Source organism: Varroa destructor, unplaced genomic scaffold (genome assembly GCF_002443255.2).
Source record: "Varroa destructor unplaced genomic scaffold, Vdes_3.0 BEIS01000003.1, whole genome shotgun sequence".
Lineage (NCBI taxonomy): Eukaryota > Metazoa > Arthropoda > Arachnida > Mesostigmata > Varroidae > Varroa > Varroa destructor.
The window spans coordinates 45989555-46009416 of NW_019211456.1; the positions used below are offsets into that span (position 1 = coordinate 45989555).

The 19862-nt window shown below is 38.3% G+C and overlaps 3 protein-coding genes and 1 long non-coding RNA gene across 11 annotated transcripts in view; 2 read left to right on the top strand and 2 right to left on the bottom strand.

Annotated features, from left to right (window-relative positions):
* Nucleotides 1-108: 108 nt before the first annotated feature.
* On the top strand, nucleotides 109-8956 carry LOC147757031 (uncharacterized). 2 transcript variants are annotated; one of them, XR_015324973.1, is made up of 3 exons: nucleotides 109-975; nucleotides 2370-2512; nucleotides 8741-8956. It is a non-coding gene; the product is annotated as an uncharacterized LOC147757031 (long non-coding RNA). The 2 variants fall into 2 exon arrangements; XR_015324974.1 differs by lacking the exons at nucleotides 109-975; nucleotides 2370-2512 and adding an exon at nucleotides 5737-5875.
* Nucleotides 4115-8891, bottom strand: Idh3g (Isocitrate dehydrogenase (NAD(+)) 3 non-catalytic subunit gamma). Of its 2 annotated transcripts, XM_022799009.2 has the most exons (6): nucleotides 8756-8891; nucleotides 7796-7825; nucleotides 6604-6719; nucleotides 6022-6299; nucleotides 5693-5855; nucleotides 4115-5323 (listed from the first exon to the last, which is right to left on the bottom strand). In XM_022799009.2, exons 1-6 carry the CDS (start codon nucleotides 8837-8839, stop codon nucleotides 4834-4836), a joined length of 1161 nt encoding a protein of 386 aa, XP_022654744.1. In that variant the 5' UTR covers nucleotides 8840-8891; the 3' UTR covers nucleotides 4115-4833. The 2 variants fall into 2 exon arrangements, with proteins under 2 accessions (XP_022654744.1, XP_022654745.1); XM_022799010.2 differs by lacking the exon at nucleotides 7796-7825.
* A 1585-nt stretch (nucleotides 8957-10541) lies between the features above and the next one.
* LOC111247729 (organic cation transporter protein-like) overlaps nucleotides 10542-19862 on the top strand; it is a 42172-nt gene continuing 32851 nt past the window's right edge. For 2 of the 5 annotated variants that reach the window (XM_022799004.2, XM_086985289.1), the window contains exon 1: nucleotides 10542-14088. The gene's annotated coding sequence lies outside the window, so the exon portion shown is untranslated. Of the gene's footprint in view, nucleotides 14089-17341; nucleotides 17520-19862 lie in introns of those variants that run through there. The other 3 variants (XM_086985287.1, XM_086985290.1, XM_086985288.1) reach the window with 3 other exon arrangements.
* LOC111247728 (diacylglycerol kinase theta-like) overlaps nucleotides 16793-19862 on the bottom strand; it is a 15796-nt gene continuing 12726 nt past the window's right edge. For both annotated transcript variants that reach the window (XR_015324964.1, XM_086985285.1), the window contains one exon: nucleotides 16793-17347. Coding sequence is in view for 1 of the 2 variants with exons in the window: in XM_086985285.1 (XP_086841411.1) it covers nucleotides 17264-17347 (84 nt within the window). In the remaining variant the exon portion in view is untranslated. The remainder of the gene's footprint in view (nucleotides 17348-19862) is intronic.

The following is a 19862-nucleotide window of genomic DNA, read 5'->3' on the forward strand; positions in this document are numbered from 1 at the left end:
CCTAGCTCTTCCTCTAATGGGATTTCTCGTAGATCCTGTTCCTGCGCTTTTTGCAATGAATGGATCAAGAAGTTGGTTGAACTGATAATAAATTATCATTGCGATTTATTTCGGCTTTGTCGCACAGATGCGAGCCCTTAACCTGGTAAGCATATCGTAATTTGCTAACTTAATAGAATTATTTCTTTAGTAAATAGCAGGTAACTATTAAATAAAATGGATGACAGGCAGCTCGTCTAATGAAAAATAAATAATGCTCCGGAAATTGTGTATCTAGCATTCAATTGAAGGCTTTCTATAAAGCGAAAACTTCTACAAAAGTACCATATGTGTGACAGCGGCACTAATGGCTATGGCAATTAAAATAACCCCGCTAGTGCGATAAGATAGACACAACTGGGCAGTATTCGGCGGCGACGGCCTCCTAACTGTTAGTGATATGGAATTGTTGGAGTTGGAATGGTAGTAACCCGGAGCGTGGTAGACGATATAGCAAGACTCATAAACTGTTCGTCGACTCGCTGTTTTACCGTCTTTTTGAGCGAAACCGATTATAGTCCTGATTTTCAAGGAAGCTAACTTTCCGTTGTTTAACCGCAGTTGGTATTCGCGAATAAGCGCTCCAAAATTCTCTATTTTTTTTTTCCAATTCGAAGCACTTCCTACCGGTATAGTAAGGCTTTAGAAGGCAAGTAAACAATCAGTTCCTAGCAGAGACGTGAAGGCTCTGGACGAGCTTGGGATAAGGCTTACTACTATCGCGTTGGTGTCGTTACTTATCGGGAGATATGCCCAAATCGTGGGCAGAGCGTATGACGCATAAGCTACAACTTTCGAATAACAAATAGCCAACGTAGTTTTTGATTGGATCTCACGAAGATATTCTATCGTTGCAACAGCAAGTAGTGCCTTGCGCAACCTTCGAGACCTGTGCTCCTTAAATAACCGTTTACTTGGTGTTAATGTTATCCCCAGGTGAGTTTCAATTCCATTATTTCACTTTTTTGTGCGTTTACCTTTTTTTTGAAGGTCACTAGTATTAGCTGACGATTGTGCCCACATGAATAAGATGAAACCATTGGCAAATAAAGGAAACGTTATTGTACAAATTACATAATTTGAATTTGTACATAAGACCTTTAACGGAAAACCGTTCATGATGATACATTGTTTACCTGTCACGTCAAGCCAGTTTTAACGTCGTCTCTACTATAAAACCTACTTTCTTTAATATCAATGCATAATTTAATATGTTACGGAATTGAATTAGCCTATGGAAGATGTTGCGGTCTGCTTTAGACCACATTCCAACTATAGACTAAGATGATAGACTAGCTCTATCTAATAGCGGTCATCAAAAGTAACATCTAAACCAACCAATCACCATCTTGACGCTCCGTCATATTCACACCGAACCACATATTCAGCAATAACGAATGAAAAAGTGAATAAGACATTAGATATTGGTAATTAAAAATGGTACTGACAATAAGTGATCTAGTTACTTGGTTTATATGGAAATCAAGCCCGATTATATTCAACTCTTTTATAGAGTTATAAACAGGCTCTAAATGATGTTCACATCATTTATCTGTTTGTTAGTGCATACCGCATGAACACAGTATACATTGCTTTCCGGGGTGACAAGTAATCGCCATAATTGCTACAGGGGCAGGACAATATTCTTGAAATACACCCAAAAGGTATGCTTTTAAAGGGGGGTATTGTTAATTATGGCAAATACTACTAATTAAGTTGTCCACATGCCATCTGAATGTTGTCAGTAATTGTTAAAAGTGGGATCAACTTTTACTGAAAAATACGAGATCGTCGGTGTAACGGTCCTTCTTTTCGTGGGGCAGATCACGGACGTTAACTGAAAAAAAAAGAAAAGCTGTAACTGTTGCCCCGAGCTATTCCGGATCAAATGGGTCCAATCCAGCAACTCCCGTCATCCACAATGAGTCCCGGTAAATTTCTCGGTATTCAAGCTAAGGCAAATCTGAACAACAGAGCTAATGGACAAGCGATGTCAAATGTTGAAGGAAAATTCACGAAGACGACGTAAAAGTATTGTCTTGCAAAACCAAAAAAGATATCTGTTTTCGCGACCCGTGCTGCTCAGGTATAACGCTAATTTTCTCTAAATATTGAGAAAGACGTTCAATTGGAAACAGGAACTTTTTTGTGTTTTCACGCAAACTTGATTGAGATTCTCATAATTCATAGTAAGAACTAACAATGAGCCTTCCTACGATGCACTTGGGACTCATTTTTTTCGAAAGTAGTTGTCAAAAGCCGTCCAACGTAGCATGGAGATTAAGTGTCCTTTTCGTACTCAGTTTGACCAAGTTGCTTTGTTTTGACAGACTTCCATAATGCCTGGTCACATCTCACTGCCTCGCTCCAGGACTTGGTAAAAATCGTTAAGCCTTTGCAGTACAGGCTCAGATCACGTCAGAGCATTTCAAGTACCGTAGCCTTTATTCATTTAGGATACCTCTTCCTCTCTGTACGTAAGATTGACGAAGTACGCACTTAAGGATTGTTTTAGATCAATGGAAGGCCGAATATAAAGTACTTTGTTCCTTGGCAGCTAAATAGCTTTTTCTGTACAACTTCACGACTGTTGTTAAATGAACTATGAAAAAACCCACCCGTTCTAATTATTATTGTACAATGTTGTCTTAGATCTACTTAACAATGATGGCAACAAAAACGGTAATGTTGCAGATAATTTCACTGAACTTTGCAAAATATTTTGAATAAGAGGATCTTATTAAGAAAATCGCTTGAAATGTTATCCGTTCCGGTTATGCAGATCACAGCTTTATGTAACCCTTATGTATTTTCACTAACCGAAGTAAATTTGAATTATTGCATATTGATTCATGTGAATATGTAAGAACGAATGAGTAATTTATGAGGTTCGTCAGCTCTAAATGTCAGCCATTATACAATAAGTAAGTCAACGCAACCCTTTAATATAAAATGCTGGCACTCAAAAGTGTGTGTAATGAAGTTTATTTAGAACATAAACTTATTTAAAGGAAAAGCAACTGAACCGTTATTTGTCAACTAATGACGCCTTCACGGAAGCCACTTAGGCCGAGAACTTATGAGGTACTCTAATATCACGACTGTTCGTTTTTTGACATTTCATATTTCTTATTTACCTCAGAATAGTCTACAAATCAATCTGTACCTTAGTCATTGTTTACAGCTGCTAACCTTTACTAATTTCTCTAGAGTACTGCCAGTAACCGACGTAACATTTAAGTTCGCGCATGGTTTGAGATACCAACGTTACAGAAGGGACATTTTCATGTCACAGTTATTTGTATCTAGCATGTCTCTTTTTAATCGAAGTGATCTTGGAAATAAGCGCCCTGCCACTGGTCTTATGATACATCGAAGAAAACTACCCTTGGCTGAATGAATGCCTTTGTGCTAAAGCTATCAGTGTTACTGAGTATATTAAGCAGAGATAAGTGGTTCCTATAAGTAATTCGTAACTTGCAAAGAAGAAAGCAATCATTAATCCCGTACCCATGCAAAATAGAATCCGACACTCGCTAACTTAATGTTCATACGCATGATTACAACGAATTGATTAAAATCGATTATGTCAATCCAAAAATCACATCACATTCCTATCCAATGTAAAAGAGGCCCAGCTTCATAGTATTGTTTCATCGAAGCCCACGATCAACTTAAGCTACATATCAGCATATAGTCACCAAGGGAAGTATACTATTGTCCTTCTCAGAAGTCTACAGTTTTAGCTACACGCCTCTAGGATAGTGTATTAAATTAGCAAACTATTCGTAATCAGCGGTTATAGGAGGAATTTCTTCGCCCTATATATGTATGTATATTGGAGAAGTGATTACGTCATACGAACACCTAAATACCTATACCTATAAATAAGGGATTATATGACCTAAACAATTTTCAAATCGCCGTACATTAAAAGGAACACTGTCGTGTGTCTTTGCTTGATTATCTCTATCAGTTATTCAGTCTATTTTCCAAGACTGAATAACTGATAATATGCATAATACGCAGAGTTCTAAGATTACATTTCCGACACAGAAAATGATGACGCACATGGGAAAGTCCATCAATTTACATCACTTTTATTGTGGGCATGCTCTTTCATTAAAATAAATATCATCATTAAAGAACCACTACTACTTCTGGTATTCGAATTGTCATAGATCTCACACCAAATAGAGTGCACACGTTAAAAGGATCAAATGAGGTCACCGTTCAACAAAATTTGCCATTTCAAATGAATACGCTTCATGATGTTGAATAGGACGCCCCGAGCTTTCAGAACCCTAACTGCCTTTTCGTGATTTCATTTCCTTATACACTTCGTCCAGCATTTTTTCTTTCGATTATTGTTGATTCTTATGATCTCAACACTAAGCATCAACTAAGAGCAAGTAGTGGACTAGACGAGCCCTTCTTCAGCTCGTGTATCTACACATATAGTTCATACTTCTATCACGCTTGTTGCACCTGTATGACACATTCTCAACCCTTATATTCGTGCATTTACAATGGTCTGTCTATTGATTAAATCCACTCAGGTGGTTACTTTAAACCTTTTGTTGACCTGGTAGATTCGTCATTTCTTTATTACAATCTCAGTTTAACACTGGCAAGGTCCTCCACGTTCAAATGATGTCGATTCTACTACAGGTGTATAATCAAATATTACAATCGTCACGTAGCTCACATAGTTTTGGCTGTACTTAGTCGCAGAAGATTGAAGTACGATATGGACAGTTTTGCTGCAAATTTTTATTATCGTTGTCTGGTTTTCTAAGCGTGCTTCTGTACTTCCTTGATGATGTTCTGCACGACATCTGTAGTGGTCGCTTGACCGCCAAGATCGGGTGTGTGAATCTTATCAACATTAATCGTTTTATCAATAGCCGTTGCAATCACTTCAGCGTGTTCCCTTAAATTAAGGTGATACAGCAAATCGACGCCAGCGTTCATCATCGCAATTGGATTAGCGATATTTTTGCCAGCAATAGATTTTCCCGTGTTACGGGTGCCAGTTTCGAAAACGGCGTATTCGCGGCCATAATTACGTCCGGAGGCGATACCTGGGCCCCCAGTAATTCCGCAGGCGAGATTCGTTAAAATATTACCGTACAGGTTTGGCAGCAAAAGAACGTCAAACTGCTTCGGGTTAGACACAAGCTGCATGGAACAGTTGTCAATGATGATGTTGTCGAACTCCAGCTCGGGGTATTCCTTCGAAATCTCAGTACAACAACGCAGGAATAGGCCGTCAGATAGTTTCCTGAAATAGCACCAAACGGAGAAAAAATCAATAGGATAAGTCTACGGGTAAAGAAGTCTAAAAATATTTACAGAAAGATTCCTAATCATTGCGAGCTGATCGGATGAAAAAAAAAGCTCCAGAAAATAGATCTGTGGTGGCTTTTAGTTCCTTATTATCAAAAGAATCAATCCACTAGCAAACTAATGTTTAATGTTCTAATCTTATGTCTAAGCCATGGTAGTCTAGCTAGTTATCTTCGTATTGCAATAAGTACACTTTCATCGATAATCCCAATATTATACGGCAGGTTAACCGAAAAATGGGTGTTCGAGAGACTGCATTTATTATGCCTAGAACAAATACAATGCTTTGAACAAGTATACGTACATAATATTGGCTTTGTGGACGCAGGTAATTTTCTTGCGTCCATTATTCTTAGCCCACTCAAAAGCGTAACGGGCAATTTCGTCACTTTTGGACTGAGTGATAACCTTCAGCGACTCGACGACGCCCTTAATAGACATGTGTTCTTCGCATGAATACTCGCCCTCTGCAAAATCAAACAAAAAGGTAAAAAAAAATACGTGTATATATCATGATAGTGTATTTTATAAGTATACATCCCCATAAAATCGGGTGGCTTTATCCGCATGAGTGAACTGTTTTTTTGATTCAAAGGTCTCATTACTGAGGCAAATGGTAAAGAAATTGCGAACCGGTGTTCTGTCGAATGAGAACGATATCGATTCCAGAGTGTCTCGTTTCAATGCCTGGTTGTGAGGTGACATGCACAATATTAGCAAACAGGCCCAGCCGGAGGCGTAGTTCAACGTTTCTGGATTTGCAATTCGGGTCGTTATGACGCGTCTCAATGTTACCCTTTAAGGCAACCCCGTTGCGCTTGACCGCGATGATGGCCTGCTCCAGCAAGTCGACGTCGTCTCTGGATGAGTCTAGGTGAACCTCTTCAAAGTCCACCGGCACGCCACCATAACTGCAATGATAATAATATAACATTGAAAAATTCCATTAAACAACACCGTGTAATACGCAGATCAGGCTAAATCTATAAACAAATGTTAATATCATGTCCTCCATGATTGCCTTTGTTACTAATTGCTCAACTAAGTGGCGTCATTGTCTACCTAAAGAGGAACGATTCTTGGGCCTTTATATCTATTGCGATGTTATTTCGCTTATGTTCACCTATTAAGTAAACCATCAGCTTTCAAAAATCTTTTAAACAAAAGTTCCCATCGAAAAAATCCGCCAAAGCAGAATATCAATAAGCTGCTTACCGGAACACTTCCTTTACGTAGCCAATAAGTTCGGGACCGATTCCATCTCCCGGAAGAGCTGTCACCATGAAACGACCTCCATATTTGCTTTTATCGGTCCGCGTGCCCGAAACGTGCTATAACGCACGAATCAGACAAAGCACCGAAAATTAATAGTTACTAATTGTCTTACATTAGTTGCGTGTAAAAAAAATGATGACCTTCATTAGGCAGATTCAGGCTCGACGGCATGCTACGATTTCACAGCGGCCCTCATACACATATAATCAGCCATTATTACTTTATTTGTATTTACTAAACTTAGAGTACGTGTGCACCAAGCTTCCGTTGCAAGAATTTTACGTAGAATACGTTAGTTGCACACAAGGTTCGTGCTTGCAAGATTTATAGCATACGACTGCGCTTTATTATTATTATTATTATATTTATGATGACGATTACTTAGAAGTTACAGGAGGCACAGCGCGACTCGTTGAGAATTTCAGATTGATATATAGATAAATTTTGAAAGCTCGTAGTTCGACTAAGGAAGTAAAACGAGAAAAGATAAAAAATAAAGACGTTAGCATTCACATGGTTACGGAATATAAGAATAAAAGGAGATTTTATATTAAAGATATGACACTCTAATTGACTGAATAGTACACACGCTGTGACAACATTGGCACAGATTTAGAGTGGCCATTATCAGGAGGAGAGGAATTCGGTAAACAAAACAATGCACAGTTATTAACAAGCATACGAAACTGGAGAATATATCGTTCAGTGCAGGTAATTATTTTTACGTATCTCTGTACGTATTTCATGAACCTCCTCTTGAAAATGCAATCATTTTTTGGGTGAAAACGGTAAGCGCACCGCTGGCACAAACCTAATCGACGAAAAGGGTGCAACGACTGTATGAACGAGCAGTAATAGTAATTATCACTAATTCGCAGCAGTAATCAACGGCAGTGCTTAAATCAGTGGGTAAAATGGAAGATCTTGTAAAGAAATGCTAGCTATTTTGTTTCGAAGGCCATTGCTGGCGTAACATAATGTGCATTAGCTCAAGTGCAAAACAATGATAACAGCCGTGAAATGGCGGCGGCGGCGGGTGTGGTAATGGCGACAGTAAATGGCGAAGTTTAAAGGGAGAGCAAGAAAGAGAATATAGAGGATGCAAAGTATTAAAAATCGAAAAAATCCTTACGTAAACATTGTCATTGTGCCTCTCTACAATCTGCAATAGAAGTCGGGGTCAAATTGGTTAGCCACTCGTTAGATACACGTCAATCAGTACTCGTCATTGTATTAATCTAGAATCCACACAAGGTTTTATGATGTTACTATAGCCTATATTACAAGCCGATGAGTTAATCAACATGGTAGTCAACGATAAATTGCAGTTGAATTAGTATGTCAGTACCAACCTAAGCTACAGTTGGATCAAAGCATTACCGAGATATATATATGTCTGAAAGGGCGATATATTGCAAAGTCCTATGATCGTTTCAACATCCTTTCAACGGTTAAAAGATAAGCATGTGTTCGAGATTTCGTTTTTATGAACCGATTTATCAAACTGATTATTTTACTATTAGCGGACACAAGGGGTGTCAAACTCACAGCAACCGTGCGCATGTATGAAATGGTAGACCGCAAAAATTTTGCTCTAAAGCATTTCAGTATTAACTATTTCACTCACAAAATAAACACCTTAAACTTATAAGGCTTACAATCGATTTTAGTGTAAGCTATCTAATATTCTGAAATAGCTTAAATACATTTTATAGAATACTGAGTTGGCTTTATAAACAGCTGACACGATCCAAAAATATGCCAATGTATACAGTTTGCTACACATGTAGTTGTCCCATATCATATGTCATAGCGGACATGAACAATATTTCGCATATTTATTTTTACTTTGCCCGTGCTGATTTTATACGCATCTGGAATACTGACTGATTCAACCCTAACGCTCGTTAATGATTCAAGTGTCAAATTTTAAAACTATACAATTCTAGCATATTTTTTGTTATCCGCAAAAGGAGTCTATAACAACGCAAGCGGGGTGATTCACGCCTCGTGATCATTTTCAATTCGTTCTATCTAATTGTGGTCTGACCCCTGAAGTGTCCTCTGCTTTCCGCAGGTGTTTCGTACTCACGGTGCGATTGGGCGCTACTTGGATGGTCGGCAAAGAGCGTTGCGTTAGCACCGCTGGCCGACGGAGTTGCCTCCAGAGCGACATAACACGCGACCTTCGCTGACACCTATGAAGTTTTGAAAACACAACCTTCACTATCAACAACTGCTTCTAGCGAAGGTTTCACAGTAGGTCGCCAAATTTTGCACAGAGCTAAGCAAATGTAGATCAAGACACATAAGCAACGGGTCATAACATTGCATCTTCTATACCATTCCCGGGCGGGTGAATGCTTTCGGATTCAAAGCCGCGCGCCATTATTTGAACAAGGCACTATAGTGGTCATAAACCATGCCAAATAAAATTATTTTAATTTTTATGTAATACACACACACACACATACATACACTTTTGTATGACAAAAATGGAAGCTAAAATCACTTCCACTAAGATATAACCGATTAGGAAGATTTAGGTAGCTTTAAAACTGTCACCCTGCATGTATTCCCAATTTTTTTCAAAATAGCGACATTTTGTTATTAATGAACCTATTATTCATTCGTCTTAATCTCAAGAATTTCAGTGTTGTCTAATTTAATAATGAATTGTTTTTTAGTTATTCTATATAGACTCGTTCTTTAGTATTTAATTTTTCATGTCACGTATTTAAGTTTGTAGTCTGAACAACTTGATATAAAGCCGGAGCTCTTGAGAAACCATTCCGGAGTTGTACTCTATTTAATGACAATCGTTATGCTAAGCCTTGTTAGAAATGGAGGTCAGTTCTATCAAAGTTGCCTCAATTGCCTCCAGCATCGGCACAATTTCTCAATAGTTTTTACTTTGTTTAAAAACTATGCTATTAATTCGCGACATTTTTTCAGTCCTCCAAAAATCATTTTTCCTCCAAAAGAAGATTAAATACAACTACTCAAGGCTCATTGTTGCGAGCTTCAATACACTAATACCTCTTTTCTTTTAACGAAATCTGTCTTATAAGATAGCTCTAACGAGACACAGAATTCTGCAACGAATTTGTTTCGGAATGACTTAACATGTCAAGGCTTATTAAAGTAAAGGAACGTTTAGCTAAGTTGAAAAGATCATTTTGGAAAACAACGGCTCAAAGTTGCTGTCTCAGCTTTCAATAAAAACGATTCTGCGAAGCTGGATATCAGGGTTAACTAATAAGTCATTTTTTAAGTGCAGTAAATAAAAAGCGAAAGACATAAAATATCAAAGGTAAATATGTTACCAATTTTGGAAATTTTTTAATGGGTCAGTTGCGGACTCTTTTTCTGGGTAGTATTATTATAATGGTATGTGCAATGAATTTATAACTGCTGTTACAAACCAGTGGTCCACATTCTTATTGTTCATAAAGTAGGATTTAATTACTCCCCAATCTCATCAACAAAATGTAAATATATACTAGTCAAGTAATAAAAACGCTAAAGAAAAGTTTTTTTTTGATTTAAATCGTCACATACATACAAAGGTTTTTATGCGCTTTCGGGAACGGTTTCTCTAAAAATGTTTCAATAGCGACTCGGAAGAAAGAGGCGTTATATGTAATGTGTTTCGTCATTTATTAATTTGTTTTGACATTAGCGATGTTATTCATATTATTATTACTGTTATATTCAATAATTAGATAGAATTATGTCTGCTAGCTTTCTTGTTTCTCATTATACTTACACCACGTACATATAATGCTATATATATATATATATATATATATAGCATTATATATATATATATATATATATATATATATATATATATATATATATCGTTTGTTGTGGGTTGTTGTTTTGATGTTATTATTATTAATATTATTATTATTGTTTGGTGGTTTGTGGCGTTCTTAAACTTTTGATGTGAATGTTATTGTTGTTGTGGTTGTTATTATTACTTTATCTTTTTCTCTGTCTTGTGCTCCGTCTCCTTGGAGCTACTCCTTTCCCAACAGAATTCGTGTGTTCCACATGAACGTGACCTCGAGTCACGCGTCGGGGTCTAGAAATAGTAACGTGTACGTGCGACGAATACAGGTGATTTCTTTCTGCTTTTTGTGTCGTTCTGCTAGGTCTGCTTTTGCGATGTTCTTAACACTTACGCTGCCGGTATTCATCATATTAATATAACTTTCTAACCTTAACCGAGTTTGCTCTTGTCAACACTCCTGTAGGGTCTGTGTGTAGCCGTGTTTTCGGTAGCTTGTTTGTATATTTCTTATGCTTGACGTTGTTTCTACGCCTTCGACGTCTACGTCATCATCGGAATAATAACCTTTTTTAATTCATCTTCTTCTTTTTCTTCCGCTAGTTTCCTGTTTTTATCAGGATCACCATTCCATCGTATGAGCTCATCAACTTCAATTGTTCTCTTCGTATCTCTATTTCTATTTGTTATTATTATTACTATTATTATTATCATTGTCACTATCTTCGGCATTGTTATTAATGTTTATATGTATATACTCGTTGGGTTTATACCAACTCACGGGGGTAACCCACAAACAATAATACACCTCCAAGCAGAGGCTTCCTCTGTAAGTGTTAACGTTGTAGTTGTTGTTGTTGTTGTTGCTGCTGCTGCTGTTTTTTGCTGTTATTACTATTATTTTTGTTGTTCATTCTTTTTTCTCTTGTTCAGTTTCTTAGTTGTGTTTCTTCAGCCGGAATTATTTGCGCGGTGTCCACTGTCGATTGGTATAATATCCCAAATGCGCGCCATGATCGATTATATTCTTATATTCACCGTCATTATTATTATTGTCGTTATTGTTATTACTGTTATTTTATTATTATTATGTTATTGTTATTTTCATCCATCCGCATCAATCGTCTTCATTATTATGATCACCTTCATCATTAACATAATCTTTATCATATGATCATCATCATCATTATTATTTTGTTATCCTCTGTATTTCACTGTCATCATCATTTTACTCATGTCTACTATTTCATCATATTACGTGTCTATTGTATTTATCATAGTGTCGCCATGTTCATTATTATTATTATCATCGTCAATATAGCGAAGATGATACACTGCTAGATTTCGCTGGACTTGGTTTCTTTCACAGGCATTTAACAACACTCACACAATCTTCCAACGTTATCCAGCTTTGCTCTTCTTTCCCTCAAGGCGCTGTTTCTTCTTCTATGTTGTTCCGTTTTTGCGTCACGTTTCTTCCGCCCTTCGACCTCGTTGCTTATCGAATTGCACCCACCCACCCACTCATTAACCCAACTGACCACCCATCCTCCCAACTATCTTTTTCTATGCACCCTCACCTCCTGGCCAACACCTCAGTAGCCAAACGCTATATGACCCATTGCTTGTTGTTTGTCGTTTCTGTTGCTGATTTTGTTGGAAACAGGATGGAAATAACTTCCCTTGCGCTTCATCCCTCCTCGGCCATTTTCCCTACCTTTTTCATTACCCTTGCCTTTTGCCCCCCGATTATTTACGGTGAGCCGCAGTCAACGACGTCAGTAAAATTGTTGTGACCCGCCAATGAGCAGCGGGTGTGCTCTGTGACGACGTTTGATTTCTAACAATAGATTGTATTTTTATCGCGACCCTCCAATTGCGAAACAAGATCCTATCAGTAAAACTTGTCTGTCATCATCTGATGCCTCTGTGTTTCGAGTTTTACGTCCGGTATCGCCGTTAGGCATTCCATCAGACGGCTGGCTCCCAGCCATCACGAGACGAAGCGTGTCTATGCCTGGGTTCAAACCTAGACCACAACATGTCCCTAAGATTAGCAGGCAAATATGTTTCCCACTAAGCTATCACAGGGACATCATTTGATGCCTAGCCAATGTCAACGAACCTAACATGATCTGCTAGGTTCTTCCATGAGCCGGCGTTAACCATGATATATTCTATTGCACAGTGATTTTATCGGGAAGAGGCGGTTGAACGTCAGCGAAAAAGACAGCAAAACGGTTCGGGAGGAGATCTTGGAGCCAGACTATGTTAGCTTCAGTCTGTTAGTGTTGTTGCCATTTACATTATTCTTATCGTTGCTAGGAATACTAATGTCATCAGCTCTAGAATCAAGTGTTATTATCGTATTCGTGCTTCGCATGTTTTACTAGCTATTTGACTTCTCGCCACCTCATTACGCTCTTGTGCTTTTTGTTTTCTTGCTTCATCACTACGCTGTCACTTCATTCATATTTATGGTCTCATTTCGGTTCGAATTGGGAAAATGGTCAGGTAGGAGTGTAAACGAACGAAGTGTGCTAAGAGAAACAGTGGAACCCGAAGCATTATCTTTCGTCTTCAGAAGCTCATTTCTGTTCCTGACTACATCCTGGACTGGATTTCAGCTTCTCTGTTTTGTATTGGCCGTGTGTGTACCTGAATGTCTGTACGGGTGACAATGAACAATTGTATTCTCTATGTACGCTATAGACAGGGATACTTCGTTCACAATTATATTTGCTGTGGCAACCGATTTACTTTATTGTGAAGGCCCGTCTTATTGTTGGAGTCGTTCAGAAGACACACATGATAATAGATCAACATGCCAAATGACCGACACATAGTTATCCTGCTGCTTGCAAATCGTTTTCAGAAGTTATTTTCCATTTATACAAATTCACTGAATCGAAGATCGACCTAGCACTAAATGAAACCTTCCAATAATGAGAGATCAATACTAATATTAAGAAAGACTCATTTGATCCGGGCACGTATTTCAGCTAAGCTACTCACACTGTTGTTGCTGTTAGAGTCAGAAAATTCGAGAGAGTGAATTCTTTTTTCATCTATAACAGTGAAGTCCCAACGATTTACAGCGGAATCCGGTAGGTGTTACAAAATGATATTTTTTAAGTAGTATTTAAGATATTGCCGCAAGTGTAATCATCTTAACCAGTGCCTATTCTGTGTGCCCTATAGGGTACATGTCTGCACATATCCAGCACACAATAATGGAGACGCAATTGTTTATCGTACGCGACTGCTCAAATCTTATTTGAAATCGTAAATACGGGTTGTCGACATTCGACTAGACTGCCAATACTTAAGAGAGTGTTACGTGCAAAGTACATTAAAAATCACGGTTCTATTTTAACCTAGATTGCAAGCCCGTCTAATTTTGTGCTACCGTTTATTTAATCAAATGCAGAGGGAATCTTATACCTTCGTTTATTCACAAGAAATAGGTGTGAAGGTCATATAGCTGTTGGTAGCAGGTAAACATTAGCGAGAGACGACCATTAAAGAATCAGTACATATATCGGAAACTCGGTGGACAACGATGAACCGGCGTGTGTGCGCGAGCCAGGAGAGCGTCGATAATCCGGGCACTGCATTCTTCGTGTGAGGCAAGTTAGTTTTTGGCAAGGTGTTAAGATCTTAGCGATCCTGCTTAAAAGGATTGGGGTTTTCGAGTTTGGGGAATGATTGAGGAGATAAGTTGAATAACTTTGATGAGAATTGTCGCGCGGACAGAATAAGAAAAACTGTAATTGTTAACTTGTAATTGTTGATACTGTTTCGGCTTTCTCAGTCTACACACTCTTTGCAATTGCATTATGTATCATTTTCCATCTGTCCAGTACGCAAACACGACTCAGTTCCCCTCCTTTTAATCTCTCGTTAGTGTTTCGCTACTGCAAAAAGAGGATATATTAATAAATCTCCTTATTCTTACTATTGGTTTATTATATTGTATAGCTTTACCTTATAATGTACCTCTGTTCTGTAATATCTCGTGATTATTGTAATGTCATTTATTATAGTTTCGTATGTTAGTTGTTGATAAGTGTGGTAATATTCGGTGCTGTAATAATAATGCATTGTGATAATAATTATATTATTAAATATGGTAATTATGTTAGGATAGTGATGAAGTCACCATTTCGATATTATTATTATTACTCGTCGCGTTGTGTTCTCTTTTGTAATATTTCTCTCTCAGGTTTATTTGGTTTTCATGGAAAACAACATACTTGCACCCTCCCCATAATGACTCGAGGAGGTAAATGGGGCGACCTTGTTTTTCTATGTTCACTGGCTGTTCTTGTATCTACGATTTCATGTCTTAGAAGATTATTTACCTTATGGTGTGTGTGAGTTTTTGTGTGTGTGTGTGTGTGCGTGAATAACGGCGTGACACGTTTGCGCTCTTATATTGGCCCTACGTTTGCAAAGACGTGTGCGTTCTATTCGCAATTGCATGAATGATCTTACTAGACGAGTTGGTGTAACCGTTGGGTCGTTGATTTTATAACAAATCCCATCGGTCTATTAGATTTACATAAGAAAAGCTTATATTATTCGCTGTGCATGAAACCTAACAATATTTCGTAGTTTGTCCTCATTGTGTGACACATCGAATCAAAATTGAAGTGTTGCTTCTTTGTTGTAGGTTTCTTCTCAGTGCTATTGTAATTCAGTTGTCCGTCTGACATTACATCCATTTTTTATCGGGTGTCTTTCACGTGGTAGCATCGTCCTACCTTCTCGCACTCCATGTTTCATTGACGTTTGCTAGGAAGTTGTTGGCTTGGCAATTATACCATATAACATAAAATCGTCTGCTTGCTTTGTTGGACTCGGTTGTTACTTAATGTGAGTTGGTTAATACGAGCATCGTCTGCTACGCGTCCGTTTATTTACGTCTGCAAACTTGTCTGCGTTTCTTTCTGAAAGGGCAGCTGTGATTAATTTTGTTTTATTATTAATATTATTATCCATGTTTGCGGTCTCTCTTTGCATGGAAAAGGTCTCTTAATATTAAGAGATACGCGAGGTCCACTGAGATCTTCTTACCAAAGATCTTAGCTATCAGTACTGACAATATTAATAATAGTAGTAATACTAAGGGTAACAAAACAATTGCTAATCTACTCGCAGAGAATGAAATGTGCTATTATTGTATCCTTTTTTGATTTTTGCGCACATATATATATATATATATATATATATATATATATATATATATATATATTACTCAATCAGTCATACAACACTCTTTCTCTCTTCCTTCAAGTGATATACTATATCGTCACTATGGTATCAGTTGAATATGATGACACTTGTCGTCGCTCTTGCTTATATGCTATCTGTATTAAAGAAGGTGACCCCGACCAGTTTCAAGGTCGCCTACACTGCCGCTTTAATCCTATTAATTATCATGTTAGTGTAATTCGTGTTATTCGTTCGTTTATTATTATTCTTACTGTTAGTAGTACTTTCACGAGCGTATCATTATAATTAATATTTTTAACAGTCACCTTGTCACTACACTCAACTTTATTCTTACACACAGTTTCTCTCACACGTGTTTTCCCTTCACTCTCTTTCTTTTGCTCTTCATCTATATATATATATATATATATTCCGTCGTTGGACATTTCGCTCAATCTACCTTTAATCATTTCCTTTTTTGGTGCGTGTGTTCCACAAACTTTTCCGACGGCGTTGCACTCACTGTGCAGTCGGTCGTTGAGGCCTACTTTTTCCACGTTTCTGATCCTCTTTTTTGTCTCGTGCAATCTCTCAATCTAAAATGTATTAATCATTTTAGTCATTACAAATGTTTCAGGGTGGCAAGCGCGAGCGTAAACTCGTAGGGGTGGTAGTGGTTTGATTGCAGTCGCAGAGCGGGGTTTGCATGAAATACCGCGACGCCCTCCAAATCCTCTGGTTTTTTCTAACATGGATTTTTTTTAATACATTAAAAGTTAAATTTAACTCGAAAAGTGGGCGTGATCTAACGCCTGAGTATTAATGGAACAGAAATAAATCATTTCGACGACTAAGACAAGGAGATCGACGAGAACCGCAAAGGCAAAGCAAATAAAAATAAAAGTTTTCGCTGAATATAGACATAATCTCTGTGTATAAAAATTCAGTTCAAGACGTGGTGCTGAGACATAAATACATAGTTACAGCGTCAAGCTCCGTCTCATGTATTAAATCACTCTATTTAATATTCTTGTAGTCGTCCCATAGCTTCAAAAAGTAGTACGACCTTATATATGATAACATTCCTATGGCTAGACTGATCCAATATTCAGATCGAACTGCATTAATTCGGCTTTTTAATTTATTAGATCCGATAATGAAATGCACCATCTCATCTTTTATACCTCCATTCCTTTAAACTATTGCAGAAGTTGATAAACTGAAGTTGCGATACCGTGTGTGTCTAGTGTGTACTTAGCATCTCTCAAATCCGGTCGTGACGGAATTTCTGATTTCCTTTTATTCATCCATCCGTTTGGTTTTGCCACCCTGGTGGATCGTCACATATCTACGTGTTAACGTACCAACACGCTAATTGATGATAACAATACGAGATCTGAGTCGTTAAGCGTCTGTCGATGGTAGAAACATTTTTCTAGTTTCGCACAGATCGGTGAATGAGGCAATACAGTTCCCTGTTACCATTTGTTTGTGTCTAGTTGAACAGTGTTGTTTTGACGCGAGGGTGAATGTTAGTGAGAATCCGAAAATCGTACAAATAGCCTTTCTTGACTGACCGCCCATGATTTACTTGCTCGTTGGCATCAATGTCGGCTCGGTATTCCGTCGGTGGATCCGATGAGGCTTCGGCTTTTTGCGTAGCATGATTGCCTATAGGGAAATAGGAAAAGACAAGGGCGGAAGAAAGAGACGAATAAAACAATCAAGAAAATGCCAGTTAACAGAGACAATAGGCCATACCCATGGCTGCCATGATAGTCGTCAGCAAATCGATCTCGTCCTGTTTTGCGTCGCGTGGATCTTGTTCCCGATGAACACGGTGGTGAGAAACATGTCACTCGAAAAATGCTTGATTGGTATAGGTAATACAAGTTAAAGGAATTGTGAGTTTATTGCGTCAAAACATGCGTACTAGTGTTTAAATCTAAATGTTTATCTTTTTCTCAGATCCATCAAAACACTAATTGTGAAGGTGAGTATTTAGGCTTTATGCTGTATAGAATGCTGTTTACAGTCGCGTGATATTAGAACGCAGCTAAATTTCTAATTCGGTCGCTACCAATGCTTGTTAACTCATAGCGATGAAGCGGTGCTGGGCGTTAGCCTGTGTCAATCTAGCGTATTAAGAGAAATTTTGCACTCTTGTCACAACATGTATTTTCACCCAATTAGGATTCATTGTATTATAATTTTAGACATACTGTATATTTTAGAGGTACTTGAACGTGAAGACACCACCACAGATGGGGTTTGCGTGGCAGGCGTCGGGGCCGCATAAGATGGTCACAATGCTTTTAGTGATACACGGAGATGATGATCTGAGGGAATCCGGGCAAACTTTATGCTATATTTCCGTTTTGTTCGTTTACTACCTGTACTGCAACTAGTGTATCAGACCCGGCAAGCGCGTTGGACGTCTTGTTACATGAGGTATCTTTGGTGAACGCTGGCGAATTTCGTACTTTGAACGCCATTTTTTTTGTTAGGAAACACTAACAACCGGAAATAACTTAGTACGATTAAGTAGTGATCAAAGCAGGTAGCAATACAGCTAGTGGCAGGCAGCGGCGCCCCCCAACGAATCATCCGGAACCGGTTTTTTCTGTGACTAGGTTTGCGCATTGCCTCGCCGCTTTCTTCATATAATTACACAATATGTCGTCAATTTTTTAATTCTCGCTGTTTGTTCTATATCCATTTGAGTACATATTCAGTGATACTCCTGCCTTGAAGCAACCCATCCGCAAATGTTGCATCTTGAGTAGTTCACGACTGCTAATCATATAGTCATGATTAAGGGGATACAACGGTACATACAAAAGTCCTCGGTGCCCGGCGGTGCCTAGCATCCCGTCTTGGCATCGCCGGCGCGCCAAAGTAAACAATGCTTTATTTAACTGTGTGCGCGTGTCTGCCGTGTGTAACTTCATGGCTCATTGTTTTCATGAGTTTATTTATGAATTCACCATCTTGCTATGTTCACCTTAAGCACGTCTTTTCACGTCTGTTTTATGTATATGTTGTCTGTACTTGTCTTGTTATTTTTGACAGGTGTCCTATTGTTGTAGTATTCATCTGCATACGCTATTATACGGCGGTATCACATTTTAACCGTAATGGTTTTTATTAGATACCTTATCGCTGCTTGTGCGCGATGACAAATTGATAAGGAACTTCGACGCTAGATATTAACATTTGTAGATTTGTTTTGTATTTGGCCAACATTGTATATCTCATAATCTGAACTATTATAAGAAACGAATTTACGCTTGTAATAGAATTTATCATCGGACTGGCAAGACAACAAGTGCCAGCTGCCGAGGGACCCATGTAATATCGACTGCTATTGGTTGTCTGCTTGTTGGTTCTAATCTAATTAATCTGTTATGACATTTCGAGCTGACCCTCAATTATCCTCCTATGTAAACGAGCCTTTGAAATCACCCTTTGGTATTGCTTCAAAGACTGCCTGGAGGGGTCTTGCTGGACTTATCCGGAATCGTTTACTAGTCTGATGCATATTCACTTATGGCTTACGACAGGTGTCGCGAATAGAGGACCGGATGACCACTACTTGACGTCAACACTTTCGTCGGTTGTCTACTTTTTCGTACTTATTTGTCCTCGCTCGTGAATCCGACTGTCGTTGTAGCGGCTAGTTAGTTGCTATTTGTGTGTCCTGGGTGCGCTTGTGCGGGGTGGTAGGAGGCGACACTGCTAATGAGGTCAACAGTCGGTAACATAAGTCAAAAAACAATCGCCAGAGAGCCATGGAAAACGATTACACGTGTCTAGTCGCTTTGTTGTGGCTTCTATCTGTCTCTCCATCGATCATCGTCGCTAAGTAATGCAGCTTCATTGTGCGAAGCTTCAAGCAAACTGTTATTTTGAATTATGCATTCATCCGACAACTACCGTCTCTGTAGTTTCTGTTTGACCTCATGTTATTATTGTCGTTTCCTTCTTCCAACCCCCCTTGTAATGCGTCAACGTCATAATAATAATAATATAAGGAGAATAATAAAATAAGATGTAACGTTTTATCTGCTTACTGTAGTAACATCATTATCATCTCCATAATAATCAGCATGATTATTAGTATCTTTATCAATCTTTGCTAGTATTTATAATTTTTATATAGTTATTATGTACTCATATATATATA